This window comes from Dendrobates tinctorius, unplaced genomic scaffold, assembly GCF_039654945.1.
Source record: "Dendrobates tinctorius isolate UK_male_01 unplaced genomic scaffold, ASM3965494v1 ptg000158l, whole genome shotgun sequence".
In the NCBI taxonomy this organism is placed as follows: domain Eukaryota; kingdom Metazoa; phylum Chordata; class Amphibia; order Anura; family Dendrobatidae; genus Dendrobates; species Dendrobates tinctorius.
This window is the reverse complement of record NW_027361825.1, coordinates 31,773,063-31,789,010: the sequence shown is the minus strand read 5'-3', so window position 1 is coordinate 31,789,010 and position 15,948 is coordinate 31,773,063. Positions and strand designations below refer to the sequence as shown.

At 42.9% G+C, this 15,948-nt stretch overlaps 1 protein-coding gene across 1 annotated transcript in view; it reads right to left on the bottom strand.

Moving 5' to 3' along the window:
• Nucleotides 1-1,781: 1,781 nt before the first annotated feature.
• The window catches only part of LOC141052044 (cytochrome P450 2G1-like), a 138,978-nt gene continuing 124,811 nt past the window's right edge, over nucleotides 1,782-15,948 (bottom strand). The window contains exons 8-9 of the mRNA XM_073549223.1: nucleotides 12,752-12,893; nucleotides 1,782-3,823 (exon numbers count right to left, since the gene is read on the bottom strand). Of these exons, the coding sequence (XP_073405324.1) occupies nucleotides 3,630-3,823; nucleotides 12,752-12,893 (336 nt within the window). The 3' untranslated portion in view covers nucleotides 1,782-3,629. The remainder of the gene's footprint in view (nucleotides 3,824-12,751; nucleotides 12,894-15,948) is intronic.

Here is a 15,948-nt window from a genome sequence, read left to right as displayed (position 1 = left end):
CATTAGCTCATTAATTGGGTATTACTGATCCTGTGTTCTCAGGTCCATTTGTGTGTCTGCCCATTATATTATTAGTATTAGTTTTTACCAATTGTTTGTTAATAATGTTAATAAAGACTGAATTTTAAATTTATTTGGCATATACTTCTCGTAATTTATAGGTTTAACAAGTGTAACACAATTGTGAAGTTGAACAAAATTTATTGGTTATTTTAAATTTTTGTGGAAATTCAAAAACTGAAAAGTGGGGTGTGCAATATTATTCGGCCCCTTTTACTTAATACTTTGTTGCACCACCTTTTGCTGCGATTACAGCTGCAAGTCGCTTGGGGTATGTCTCTATCAGTTTTGTACATAGAGAGACTGAAATTCTTGCCCATTCTTCCTTGACAAACAGCTGGAGCTAAGTGAGGTTTGATGATAGCTTGTGAACAGCAGTTTCCAGCTCTTTCCACAGATTCTCGATTGGATTCAGGTATGGACTTTGACTTGACCATTCTAACACCTGGATACATTTATTTGTGAACCATTCCATTGTAGATTTCGCTTTATGTTTGGGATCATTGTCTTGTTGGAAGACAAATCTCTGTCCCAGTCTCAGGTCTTTTGCAGACTCCAACAGGTTTTCTTCAAGAATTGTCCTGTATTTGGCTCCATCCATCTTCCCATCAATTTTAACCATCTTTCCTGTCCCTGCTGAAGAAAAGCAGCCCCAAACCATAATGCTGCCACCACCATGTTTGTCAGTGGGGATGGTGTGTTCAGGGTGATGAGCTGTGTTGCCTTTACGCCAAACATATCATTTGGCATTGTTGCCAAAAAGTTCGATTTTGGTTTCATATGACCAGAGGACCTTCTTCCACATGTTTGGTGTGTCTCCCAGGTGGCTTGTTGCAAACTTTAAACGACACTTTTTATGGATATCTTTGAGAAATGGCTTTCTTCTTGCCACTCTTCCATAAAGGCCAGATTTGTGCAGTGTACAACTGATTGTTGTCCTATGGACAGACTGTCCCACCTCAGCTGTAGATCTCTGCAGTTCATCTAGAGTGATCATGGGCCTCTTGGCTGCATCTCTGATCAGTCTTCTCCTTGCTTGAGATGAAAGTTTAGAGGGATAGCCATGTCTTGGTAGATTTGCAGTGGTATGATACTCCTTCCATTTCAATATGCTCACTTGCACAGTGCTCCTTGGGATGTTTAAAATTTTGGAAATCATTTTGTATCCAAATCCACCTTTAAACTTCTCCACAACAGTATCACGGACCTGCCTCTTGTGTTCCTTGGTCTTCATTATGCTCTCTGTGCTTCAAACAGAACCCTGAGACTATCACAGAGCAGGTGCATTTATACGGAGACTTGATTACACACAGGTGGATTATATTTATCATTAGTCATTTAGGACAACGTTGGATCATCCAGAGATCCACAATGAACTTCTGGAGTGAGTTTGCTGCACTGTAAGAAAAGGGGCCGAATAATATTGCACGCCCCACTTTTCAGTTTTTGAATTTCCACAAAAATTTAAAATAACCAATAAATTTCGTTCAACTTCACAATTGTGTCCCACTTGTTGTTGATTGTTCATCAAAAATTTACATTTGGTATCTTTATGTTTGAAGCATGATATGTGGGAAAAGGTTTAAAAGTTCCAGGGGGCCGAATACTTTCGCAAGGCACTGTAAGAGATATAGGAGACATAAGATGTAAGAGACATTACCAGCTTTAGAAAATATGATATGAAAAGGGGTGTTACTCACGGTGGCATATCAGACCCTTCCTTTTTGGTGTAAAGAAATATTATTTATTTTTTTCGCACAGAAGCACAACAGCTTGTTGGTTACAGTCACCGTAAATGATACAATATACTAGACAATTTCTCTCAAACTTGGAAATATTTTTGAATAGATGAATGGTGGAACAGTTGCAGAAATGTAGGTAGTTACATACTTGGGCCTATAGTGCTGTGCTTCACCACAATTTCTCCAGAAGATAAGGTTGCATCTATACAGTTGAGTCATGGAGTAGAAATGAGAAGTACTGGATGCAAAGTTTACAGAAGAACCATGTATTGTGTTGCAAAGTAGTTCAAATGTAAAATGATGTGTAAGGTCTTCAATTCCTATTCATACAACGCTGGCTTTCTGAGAATAGTTTTCTGCACAGCAAAAGTGGGACGTTGGACGTTCCATAACTACCAATAAATGATAGTATGTCTGACCTAAAAGAAGCCACAGCGGCCTGATGGACGAAAGCAACATGAGGTGAAGAATCTAACCCCAGAAGTTACATTTCTCATAATAATTAGTATTCAATCTTTAAAAATAGGTTGAAAGTTTATACAGTGTCTTGAAATAGTATTCATAACCAGTAAACTTTTCCATTATATTTCATGTTACACCCAAAAACTCAAATGTTTTTATTAGATTATATATGATACCAACACTAAGTAGCAAGTGTTTGTGAAGTGTAAAGAAAATTATACATGGTTGCTAATTATTTTAAAATTATAAATCATAAAATTGTTACATTCATTTATATTCAGCCCATCCCCTCCCCCCATCCAAGTCAATACTCAATTTTCAAGTGTTATCATAAATTCTCAATGAGAGTTAAGTCTGGACTGTTAATGAACCATTTACTCACATAAGTATATTTTGATCTAAACCATCCATTGAAGCTGTGGCAGAGTGTTTTGGGTTGTTCTCCTACTGGAGGTTGAACCTACACCCGTCTCATGTCCTTTGCAGCCTCTAACAGATTTTCCTCTTGGATTGCCCTGTATTTTGCTCCATATATCTTCCCATCAACTCTGACTAGACTTGCTTTTCTATCACTGCTAAAGGAAATCAAAGTCACAGCATGATCCTGCCACCACCATGTGTGAAGGTGGGATGGTGTTTTTAGGGTGATGTGCGGTGCTAGGTTCCCCCAACAGAGTCTACCACCTGATATGTGGATCGCTGCAGCTCCTCCAGAGTGAGTATGGGTCTTTTGTTTTTTTGTCTTATTAGTGCTCTCCTTTCTTGGAATATCAGTTTAGGTGGACAGCCATGTCTTGGTAGGTTTGCAGCCCATACTGCTTCAATTTTTCGGTGTTGGGTTTAACAATGCTTTGTCGAATGTTCAGAACTTGGGCAATTTTTCTAATCACCTAAACCTGCTTTATTCTTCTCTACAACTTTATCCCTGACCTGGCTGGTGTGTTCCTTGGTTTTCCTGATGCTGCTTGATCCCTTATGTTCTTATACAAACCTCTGAGGCCTTCACAGAACAGCTTTAGTTATACCAAGAATGATTTATACACAGGCAGACTCAATTGACTAGTTATGTGATTTATAGAGGCAATTGGTTACTTAGGATTTCATGTAGAGGAACAGGAGGCTGAATACAAATGACTGTCTTAATTTTCAGATTTATATTTTTTTAAATATTTAGAAAACCATGTATCATTTTCTTTATACTTCACAAATACTCGCTACTTTGTTTTGGTAAAAACATAAAATCCTAATAAAATACATTTGTATTTGAAGGTATAACATGAAAAAAATTGGAAAAGTTTACATGGTATGAAGGCACTGTAAATGGTGGTTTGGTCTGTTCATGCAATTACATTGACCTAACTTGACCTAGCTTTCCAGGGTACGAGCAATGAATTGAATTTTATGGCTTGGAGGAATATTTTCCACACCACGTTCTGTTGGGGAAATATTAAAGTCCTTGGGGTCCACTGTAGGCTTCAAAGTAAATTTTTGCAGGATGACGGTAAAGAAAATAAAAAGCTCCAGGCGCACCAAGCTTTCGGCGACGCATGCTCTCTTTCCTACAATGATTGGAATGTAAAGTACAGTAAATTAGCAGAATAAAACACGCAGACAATAATGCATTGAAATAATGACATACAAGACTATGGAGAATTTGCAACATGGGTAATATATATGGACTTAAAGCGGTTTTGAAGAACTAACATATTGATTTTTAGAACACGTTATCAATTTCAAATCAACGGTGCTCTGACATCAAGCACCTTCATCGATCTGCTGTTTGCAGCTTCCATGGTGGCTGTGTAAGGAGGTGGCAGAGAACCTCATTGCTTCCCCTCTCTCTTATATGCTGGTCCAGTGCTCTTTATGCGGTACCCGGATGGTGTACTTGTGTATTAATGACTTACTGTGAAGTGTCTATGTGTATTATTGATGTGCTATGTTTGCAATGTTTCCTATATGTGTTAATGGAATGTGTGATGTTCCTTTTATTCTGTATTGTATTACTGTGTTCAGCTTAGGGAAAGTAAGGGGTTAAAGAAGGGGGCTGAGCTCAGCAGCCTCAAGGGAGCAGGAAGCTTCTGCTTCCTGGTCAGAGCCCAGGCAGGACATGTGTCCCCGAAGGGACCCCATCTGGGGGAATATGTGTGTCCCTCACTGGGATGGAGAAGACCCCCGGCTGCGGAGAACATAGGCTGCCAGGACTATCGGGCACTGGGATTGGATGTGTGCGCCATAAGAGACTTTCAGCTCTGGAGAGCTTACTGGGAGTTATGGACTCTGCTGCTGCAGCCGTTACTGTGATTAGGGAAAGAACAAGAATTATATGTCTCTTGTTTATTTCTTCATCCTCATTATTAAAATACAAGTTGCCACTGTTGGGCCCTATACAGTGTGAAGTGTGGTTCATCTGGAGGATGCTGTCCTATCATGGAGGACAGCCGCAGGACTGAGGTAACTCACTGTGACCCGGGGCTGGGATTAGAACTGTGATTTTATTTGCAAGGTGCTGGGGTGTGGACTGACTCTGCTGTAGTGGACTCGCCCATGACAACCACCCCATGCCACCTTGTTATAGCTGCATGTAAGGCCTCTTTCACACTTCCGTTTTTTGCAATCAGTCACAAACCGCCAGGTTTTGAAAAAAACGGATCCTCAAATTTTTTTTGAGGATCCGTTTTTTCCCCATTGACTTGCATTAATGGCGGATTGCTGTCCGTCACCATCCTCAAAGATTTCAAAACGGAGCTTGTAACGTTTTTTTCTGTGGCGGATCCTCCAGACACTAATTTAATCCAAAATTCTTTGTGGGCTCTCTCTCTCTCTCTCTCCATTTTCAGGATCCGTCTAAAAACAGATCCTGTGCCATCCGTTCACATCAGTTAACAACGGATCCGCTTGAATGACTTTTTGGCGGATTTGAACTGATGCAAAAAAACTGAAGTGTGAAAGAGGCCTAAGCAGTGAACAAAGCTTGAACTGCTCAGCTCTCCACACAGACATCTGACTCAGGAGCTGCAAACAGCTGATTGGTGGATCTCCACTAATTTGATATGCATGACTGTCATTAAGGCTGGGCTATCAGGACCCATTTAAAGAAAAACTCATCTGATCCATGCTGCCCAAACCACTGGTAGTATAAATCAAAGACTGGCAGCACAATTGCATTCCTGTATATTTTCTACTAAAACAAGTCAGCGTTTTAGAGAAATTAACAGTTGAAGATCCAGCTCTTCCCTGGGCCTTTCCAAGTGTTTGACAGGTTTCTCCTTTACGTATATGGGTCGCCCTCCCACGGCAGCAGGGTACTCGGTATCGGGCCGGTGTCAGGGGGATGTGTCACAGCAGCGGTGACCTGGTCCGTTGCCCTGGGCGCCCAAATCAATGGTGGTTTTTAATATAGTTTAGGGGAATAGTTTGTGTGGTGTTAGGCAAGGGAGGTGTTAAGCCGACGCTGCATGCAGATCTGCTGGGACTGATGGTGTAGTGCAGCAAGGATGGTATAGCTCCCCACAGGTGGAGCTGTAGTTCCAGGGCAGTGTAGGTGCAATGGATCTGGAGAAGTGCAGGATGGTGTGGATGCTGGTACCCAGATGTAGCAGTGCTGAAGGTGTTAGCGACGAAGGAATGGAGGACACCAGAGCTTGCAGTTTCAAAGCTTTACTCTCAGTTCGTGGTGCACACTGGTGCCTGCCTCCGTGCCGTGTCCTCCGGGGTAAAGACTCAGTCAACCTCCCGGGCAAGTCAGGGCTCTCCTCTCCAACACTCCGCCAACATGTACCTTTCCTGAATGACTCCTCCAATGCGCCTTGTAGTGTGAAGCACTCCAGTACTTAGTAACCCTGGAATGCCTCCTAACTAGATGTTCCTAGTACTATACTTGCATGGCAGACAGCTGTAGCCTGCTTCGGGGACGCCTCACTCCCGGCTCTCTATCTGTGTCGCTGTTGTGCCTCAAGTCTTGGATGGGAGTAATGAATTTACAGCCAACTACTCCACTGCTGTCTGCTGCAGAACCATAAGTGTCTATACAACCTCGTGGACCGGGCCCCGGACTTGTACTGAGAGCCTATAGGCAGGGTTCTTCTTCCAACCCACTCCTCCTCTCTGTTCTCTACTCCTTCGTTCCGTAGTTGTCTTTCCTTCTGATGAATGCTTAGGTTACAGTTCTACGTCTTTCCACCTTTCTTACTTTCCCGTGCCAGGTGGCTTAGGTCACTGAGGCAGCTGCAGCACTCCTTCCTCCATCCCTTCTTCCAGGGATCCCCACTCCTCACTGAGTGGCTTCCTACTCCGCCGACCTTCTGTCAGACTGAACCCTCTGGGAATCACCCCAGACTGGCCCTGTAATTCTAAACCTTCCCAACCTTTTATATGGGTCTAAACTCCACCCACCTGCCAGCACATCCAGTGTTCCATGCAGTGAACCACCAGAGATGCTCCTAATATATAGGAGAAGCAAGGACCTATGTGGATGTGCAGAACTACCCTGTTGTGTGGGTGTTGGAGTGTGGAAAGGAGCTCCCAACTTACCAGGATGGTGGGGCACCGCACCTTAGGAGAAGGTGCAGTACCTCTGTGGTGATCGAGCCTCAGGGGCGCCACATATACATAGAGAGAGACCTGTCAGTCACCTGATGAAGTGCTGAGAGGAGATAGCTGAAGCAGTGATGGACTAGTCTGGTTACCGGCTACCTAAGATTTGAACAGCATGAATCAGAAAACAGGATCCCTTTAAGTTTGGTGTTCTGAAAACGTAGACTATGCTATGTAACAGCCAAAATTTTTTTGAAATGTAAATCAAATTATTTCCTTTGTAGCTTTATATTTTATATGCAGATGCTATGCTACAGAGTCACAATTTATGGGATAGTCCCACCTGTACAACTTTTTTTCTAAATAGTAAATACAGGTGCTTCTCACAAAATTAGAATATCATCAAAATGTTAATTTATTTCAGTTATTCAAAACAAAAAGTGAAACTCATATATTATATAGAGTCATTACTAATCTATTTCAAGTGTTTATTTCTGTTAATGTTGTTGATTATAGCTTATAGCCAATGAAAACCCAAAAGTCATTATTTCATTAAATTTTTTTGTTTTATAAGATGCTCCGGATTACAAGACGCACCCCAAATTTTGAGGAGAAAAATAAGAAAAAAATATTTTTTTAATAAAATGGTGGTGCTTCTTATAATCCGTGTCTTATTGCTAACCGGGGGTGGTGGCTGTGGTGAAGCACGGTGCCAGAGTCGCTGCTGGAGGAGGCAAGAGTGGGGTGATGCTGCAGGTCGCAGGAATGGATGAGGGGTGCTCCGATGTGCAGCGCGCTGCCAGGGGGTCTTGTGCTGCTGCCAGGGGGTCTTGTGTTGCTGCCAGAGGTCTTGTACTGCTGCCAGGGGGTCTTGTGCTGCTACCATGGGGGCTTGTGCTGCTGTCGGGGGCCTTGTGCTGCTGCTGGGGGTCTTGTGCTGCTGCAGACTGCTCCCAGACATTGTGGTCAAGCCAGCGGACAAGGGGGGAACGTAGTATTATGGCCTAAGCATATGTATGAAAAGGAAGCCATGCGTCAACTATCTAACACTATGTGTTATAAGAGAATGACATTCAACCCCTTGTCCGCTTTCTGTACACGTCTGAAGGGAATTCTGACAAGAGCCAGGGAGGCTGATATTATCTCTGGGGAGCTTATGACGGCTCTAATAGTAGTGGAACCTATGATACCAACCTTTTATCTCCTCCCCAAAACTCATAAGGACATCAAGACCCCACCAGGTAGACCTATTGTCTCGGGGCGGGGGGGCTACTTGGAGTGTGTTAACAAGTGGCTGGATTCATTACTCCAGCCACTTGTGGAGGATTTACCTTCTTTCCTCAAGGACACAAACCAGCTGTTATGTAAGATGGATGGCCTTACTTTAGATGAGGATACGATTCTAGTCACTATGGACGTAGAATCGTTGTATACGAGTATTCGCCATAGTGACGGATGAGCGGTTGAATTTTTTCTGTCTACATCTAGTCTTCCTTTGCCTTTGAGGGCTTTGGTGATGGAAGTTCTTGAATTTACCCTCACACACAATTTTTTTACGTTCAGGGGGTCTTTCTTCCTGCAGCTCCAGGGAAAAGCCAAGGGGGCGGCGTTCGCGCCTGCCTATGCTAACCTGTTCCTGGGGTTGTGGGAGAGAGACCTCCTGATGTCAGATCGACTGTCATCTATGGAGCGCGTCCCTTTTTGGACGCGCTCCATAGATGACATTCTATTGATCTGGCAGGGGGATGCTCCATCATTGGAGAGCTTTATTGCAGAATTAAATAACAATGACTTGAATATTCGCCTCACCGCTAGCTTTGACAAAGACAGAATAGAATTTTTGGATGTTCTATTGAGCAGGGGTCATGAAGGTGTTATCCAAACTATTATCTACCGGAAACCCACGGCCACAAATATGCTCCTACATGCATCCTCCTCGCATCCCACACATATGGTGTGCTCTGTACCAGTAGGCCAATTTCTGCATCTTCGACGTCTCTGTTTGACCGAGGAGGAGTTTGAAATCCAGGCCTATTATTTGAGGGGTCGGTTTGTTGAAAGGGGGTATAGTAATCAGTCGATAAAAAGAGCCTACTTACGGGCGAAGTACAGCAATAGGAATTCCCTCTTATATAAGATCAATGACGAGCCAAAAAAATCAGAGACAGTGAGATTCATTACCAACTTCAATGCCCGGTCGGAACAGGTACGTGGTATTCTAAATAAAGCATGGGACATTTTGAAGACGGATCCTATTCTGGCCAAAATTATTCCAGAGAAACCTCAAATTACTTATAGGAGGGCCAATGAACCTACATGATCATCTAGTACGGAGCCATTACATTGGGAATCCCCCTAGGACTTTTCTAGATGACATTGCCCGGAACAGGAGGGGTGGCAGTGCGGCCTGTGGCCACTGCGTGGCGTGTGTTAATATGGTTAAAGAGGACACGTTCACGGACTCTTCGGGACGGAAACAGTTTAGGATTGTCAAGTATATTAACTGCTTGTCCCGGAATGTTATATATTATGCTACATGCCCCTGCCCCTTGATTTATGTCGGACTTACCACCCGACAACTAAAAGTCAGGGTCAGGGAGCATGTATTGGGCATACAGGCCGCAGCCAGTGAGGAAGAGGTGCATTTACTTAAAACGTTACCCAGACACTTCAAGACGCATCATAAATGTGATAGTAGTGGTCTGAAGGTTAGGGGCATTGATCTAGTGGATATGGGGATTCGGGGTGGGAGAATATCCCAACGCTTGGCCCAAAAAGAGTCGAGATGGATTTGGACCCTAAACACGGTCCATCCCAATGGGTTAAATGAAAATTTTTCATACGTCCCATTCCTGTGATTGTAGCCGCCCCCTTGGGTCTGTGCTGGAGGACGCATGAATGTTGCGGTTTTTATGTGGTTTTATAGTTTTTAATATTTTTGTGTGTTTCAGTTTATTGTAGTAATTGTCGATTTGGAGTCGTTCCTGGACAGTCATACTCAAATTTCCTTGATGTTCGGTGGAAGAATCGTATGTTGTCCCTCACCATATGGATGAAGTATGAGACTGGTTGGAGAAGGCCTGATATCCATCTATAGGCAATTACGGCGGAGAGGATCTGCCATGTTAAAATGGATGAAGATTATTTAATATGGATTTTTCCAGCTTTTTCCATATGTATCCTTTTTCTTTTGGATATATTTATTGGTATTTGTAGTATTTGTATATATACCCTAACATCTAGATGTATTTGTATTTTTATTATGAGCTATGATAACATATTTAAATGAATGAAGAATAGAAAAAGCTTGGGGGAAATATACATTGAACGTTTTGGATTTTCTGCATGTACTGCGTTCAATGATGTGACAGGTAGGGAATATATATAAATAAATATATACAAATGGCACTATGGGTTTAAGGATACGTATTTAATGTGAGGGGTTAGTATATGGTCTATTGCGTGGTAGTTGGTATCTTGAGTAGGGATTAATTGCGATTTATTCTCTGCACATCATGTGTTTGATATGTCAGGAACAGCCGTCTTCTTTTGTTGTTTTTATGGGGTTTATCATATTGTACACTAGTGCCCTTAAGTTTGCCCCATGTTAAGATGGCCACTGTGGCATCAGAGCGCTGCGCATGCTCGCCTTGTCATCTCCCTCGGCGTGTGCGGCCCTGCCCCTGTCGGATGCTGGATCACGTGGGCCCGCGTGTATCTGGTGACATCATAGGGGGTTGCGCCGCTTGTAGTGGGGCGGGCGGGCGTCGCATCTGCGCGCTTCCGGTGGGCACACATAAATAAGCGCTGTATGTGTCTCCACATATGCCCCCTGAGGAAGGAGCTTTATGCTCCAAAACGCGCGTCGGGGTATGTGCGGATGGTCCGGTCATTAGAAGGTATCAACTGAGGTATGTAGTTTCGGGGGATTAATCCCTTTTGGGTGGGTGGTATTATTGACCCCCTGGCAGAGAGACCACAGGTCCTCTAAAAACAACGGACCTTTTGGTGGTTTAGTTGCAAATCATGTGGGCAATACAATTCTTTTGTTTATACCCTAGATAAATATGGCTAACCTCTGATAGGCACCTATTTTATGTGGTGATTAGCATTCGTTTCGGAGGTAATATTCTGTGATACAAATATCAGTTGCATAGTGTATTATATATTAAGCTACATACATCTTGAATACAACATATATTTGTAATAAGCTATTAGCTAGTTCCTTCTTTTTATGACCGTGACTGTCCTGCGCGTTTTTTGCACTGCTGCACTTTATGTTTTGCCTCTTTGCACATGTCCCCCATTTGCTTAGTCTTGTCCTCCTCTTTTTTCAATAAAGATGTGCATTTATATATAATTGTTTGGGATCTTTTTTCGCAATTTTTTTGTGGTTTCCACATTCTCCTGTTGCATATAGCAGCGATTGATCCCTGTGGGTCCAATAAGAACAGCATCTGAAGGTTTTTGATATGAGGTATAGGATGCTGATATATTCCTTTGCTATTGTGATTTATTCATATTCATTGGTAGTTTTCTGGATATAGTCAGCCACCGCAGGTATTCTTTTCATTTGTATATGGTTTTTTCTTTTTGGTGTGCACAGACCCAGTATATATACCAGCAGCGGCTGCATTGCATATATATCCATTCCTACCTGTACTGGAAGCGCCAGTGTGTATTTGTTATTTTGATTTTAAAATCTGAAATGTTGGCCTACTGAAATGTATGTCTAGCTAAATTCTGCTCTCAAAGCAACCTGTGCTTCCACAACACCTTAGTAGTGCCACAGGCTGATCTCCTCCATGCCACGCCGCATTGGTGCAGTAATTGATGCAAAAGGAGCCAAGACCAAGTATTGAGTGCATTTACTGAATATACATTTCATTTAAGCTGGTGTTATAAAGTATTCTAATTTACTGAGATAATGACTTTTGGGTTTTCATTGGCTGTAAGCCATAATCATCAACATTCACAGAAGTAAACACGTGAAATAGATCACTCTGCTTGTAATGACTCAATATAATATATCAGTTTGACTTTTTGAGTTGAAGAACTGAATAAATTAGCTTTTTGATGATATCCTAATTTTGTGAGAAGCACTTGTATATAATCTAAAATTGCAGAATACATTCTGGGAGCAACCCTAAACCAGGGAACCGCCATCAATCATATCAAGATGACGTAAAAGGAGAGATAAAAATGGAAAGTTCCTACTGTTCTCATATGTTCACAAAAGTTCTCTGAGGTCTGGACATCACCCAATAGAGATGAGCTAATTAGCAGAAATATGTTTAGCCAAATTAGCTGGGGCACCTGTTTGTTCTTCAATCTTCAGTCTTTTCCTCTTGCACACCTGTCTGGGCCTTATGTAATGTCATGACGTGAGTCACCTCACAACATCATGACGTCACATGAGACCCATTCAGCACCAGAAGCACCGAATAATGAGAATGGAAAAAACACCAGATCCTGAGAGAGGAAATTAACTGCGGATGACTAGGAAGGGATCGGTAAAGCAAGTGTTATGAGTTGTTTTTTTTACCCCTTCCTTGCCCTAAAAGCAATCAATCAATCAAGGCTGCCATTTTATCATTTTATTTAATTTTAGTGAATTAAATTTGCCAAAAAATGTAAAAATTTCATGAAATTCAAAGAGAATTTGATTCACCTTGATTCAATTGAATCGTGATTAAGAGACACTTATAGCTTGTAGAAAAATATTTTTAGATGAAAATATTTCAACTATATTCAATAAAGAGAATGGAAAATTTAAGTTGGAAGAGGCTGGGCCAAATGCTATTCAGAGCCATGTATTTAGTTGGCTGCTAATTGCTTTCAAAAAAGCATTAGGAGATTTTTTGCATGCAGAATTTGTAGGGGATTTGAAAGCATAGCATAATATATCGGCACCTGTAAGAAGAATACTGTAAGTATAAAATAATACAAACCTGCAGAAAATGGCATAAATGCATTATTTTTCTTAAACTTATTGTTCTCATCCAAAAAGTGATTGACATTGAAGTCTTCGGGTTTTTCGAATTGTGATGGGTCTCGCAATACAGTCGTCAACATAGTAATAACATCTGTACCCTGAGAAAAAGTTAGAAATGAAGAATTCACATAACACATGAGCTGTCATCTGCTGATTGGTTGTGTAATGGAATGCATTTTATATTATTTGACAGAGTAAAGGCTGCCATAAGCAGCCCCTTAAATGGAATCTATCATCAAGTTTTTGCTATGTAAGAGATGCTGATTCCAGTGATGTGTCACTTACTGGACTGTGTGTTGTTTCAATAAAATCTCTTTTATCAGCAGGAAATTATCACTAGAAGACTAGGTTTCTCATGCCTCCTAGTCCTCCTGCTGTGTAACCCCGCCCCCATCACTGATTGGCAGCTTTCTGCCAATAAACAGTGTGGACAGAAAAGCTGCTAATCAGTGGTGTGGGTGGGGTTACACAGAGCTCAGCATTTCTAGGTCTGCTAGATCTGAGACAGAGAAAATCTGGATTTTATAAAAAATGACAGCATGTAGCCCAGTAAGTGATACATCTCTCAAATGAGGCTCTCAGACCCTACATGATGCTATTATAAAATTATATAATAAATTCCTGCTGATGGATTCCCTTTAAAGGGATTGAGTCATCTTAGTTTTCACAAGCATGCTGTTTCCCTGCCTTTTGCTTTCCTGGGGGGCGCAAGGTGCACTCCTGATGATCGACAGTTCGTGCGACTAGCCCAAACTGTGCACTTTCCAATGATGTAAATAGACTCAGCTTTACCTTTGCAGCATCAGAGGAGCACAGTTGAAAGCCAATGATCGATTTAGCATTAGAGCAGTGATTGTGTGAGCAGGTAGCAGGATGCAGTGAGGCGCAAGAGGCAGAGCAAGGGTTAACACATTTAATTTAACAATGGGGTATTCCACGCAGGGAGGTAAACAGTTAAATGGGGAGATGAACATTTCAAATGCAAAGAATATGCAAGGTTAGAGAACGATGAATAAAGTAATGGCAGTTCGTTTGAGTTAACCTATCCTGTCAGTCGTTTCTCAGGCCGTAGGTGTTGCTGAGCAAACCATAGCACCAATAACGGCTGGCGCGATACTTGTCTAATGAGGTCCTGTGGGCAACAATGATCCGTTTTCTGGCGGCAGCGGTCAGTCTCCGGTACCATCCGCTGGTCCCCTAATCCATTAATTGATGCGGCCAAGATTGTGCAGAACAGCACTGTCCAGGTCCCACAAAGCCTGGCAGATATAAACTGGCAAATCAGTGCATGTACGTCTGCCCCGCACCCAGTCTTTCTGAAGTGGCACGTGCGCTGTACTCATGGACCTGGAATGTATCGCACCTTGCTCTCTAATAACCGCCGGGTACCCTGCACGTCTCTCTCCAGTCTCCACTAGTGGTGGCGGGGATACACGGAAGCGGGCCTGCGCAATAATGGTGCCCAAGGGATGGAGCAGTCTTTTTCCCCTGCTGAGCGCTGCCTATTCCTGCCAAGAATGACTGCTTCAGTGCGCGCTATGGCTGCTGCAGCTTTAGCCATACCCCCTGCTTTCAGGTGCAAAGGTCTGCCTGGTCCCTTATGCTTTCCCCCTGACAACAGAGGAGACAGCCCCGATAGTTCCAGATCCAGAACAGAACAAGTACCCCCGGCCCGGTTTTCTTCCTTACACTTGCAACCTCTGTAGCAAAGAGCATGTATGAGCTATTTTACTTGCCTAGGAGACTGTCCACTGCTGATAGACTGCAGAAATGGCCGGTAGCTTAGACAACAAGCAATAAAGCATAAAATTAAAAGTAAATTGTTTTTGATTTTACAAGTAGTTTGGAATTTTAGCCATTTATCATGTTTAAATTACTCTTTCAGCTGACAGGTTTGCAAGGTAAGCAAAGTAAGGTTTGGAGTGCATTTGCTAATATATTTGTGATCTGATCTTTAAGGAGGACTTTTTCCATGTACATTCTAGAAACTACTTGAATTATCCTAAACATAAAAATATGAAGCATCTTTTCTTAGATCTCAGTGGTATACCGTTCCTCTGTTATTTCTCTTAGGTATGTTTGAATAAATTGACAAATTGGGCATTTCCAGCAGGCGGCATGTCCCTCTGTTATCTGACATCATCCTATGAATGATGGCAGCATTAGACTGTGCAGGTGCACACTCCTTTGACAATGGGAATGTTAACCCCCAGATGTTAGTCAATTCACATATTATTCTGGAGGAATAACAGAGAAATGACTTTTATTTTTCCAATCTCTATAAAAAAAAATGCATATGTCAAAACAGATGAAAATTTTCCTTTAGGGCGTTGTCATTTTTTGTAAACTTCTATCTAATTGTCCAAACTTTTCATCATCAGTTGCCTTGAAACCACTCAACAGTTTGGTGGAGGGGTGTAAGTGTCAGTCTTCAACAGGCCCGGATTGGCAATGTAACCTACCGGGCATTTTCCCGCTGGGCCGCGATGTTTTCCATCGTAGTGGGCCGCGGGCCGGTGATGCCCGCTGATCCGCCTACTGGCCCGTTTTTCTGTCCGCCGGCCATTTAAATCTGCCGGCACGAGGGTTGCAACTAGAATGGAGTGGATTGTATGAGGTAATGATGTCACCGGAAGGGGCGGGACTAGCGCCGTCTAGATTGGAGTTGATTTTTTGTGATCCTCGTCATTTTAGCCACTCCAAAAAAGACAGCGCTAGTCCCGCCCCTTCCAGTGACATCATTACCTCATACAATCAACTCCATTCTAATTGCTACTGTCCCGGAACTAGAGGAGCTGCTGCTGCCAGAGAGATCTCTGTGCCGGCAGCTCTGTGACTGTCTGCTGGAGATCTGTGCCCCTCAGCTAAGTGCCCCCTGTGATATATATGTCCCCCTGTGATCTCTGTGGCCCCCCAACTATGTGCATTCCAGTTATGTGCCCCCCATGTGATCTCTCTGGCACCAGCTATGTGCCCCCTGTGATCTCTCTGGCCCCAGCTATGTGACCCGCTGTGATATCTGTGACCCCAGCTATGTGACCCCTGTGATCTCTGTGGCTCCAGCTATGTGCCCCCCTGTGACCTCTATGGCCACAGCTGTGTGCCCCCTGTGACCTCTATGGCCCCAGCTATGTGCCCCCCTGTGATCTCTGT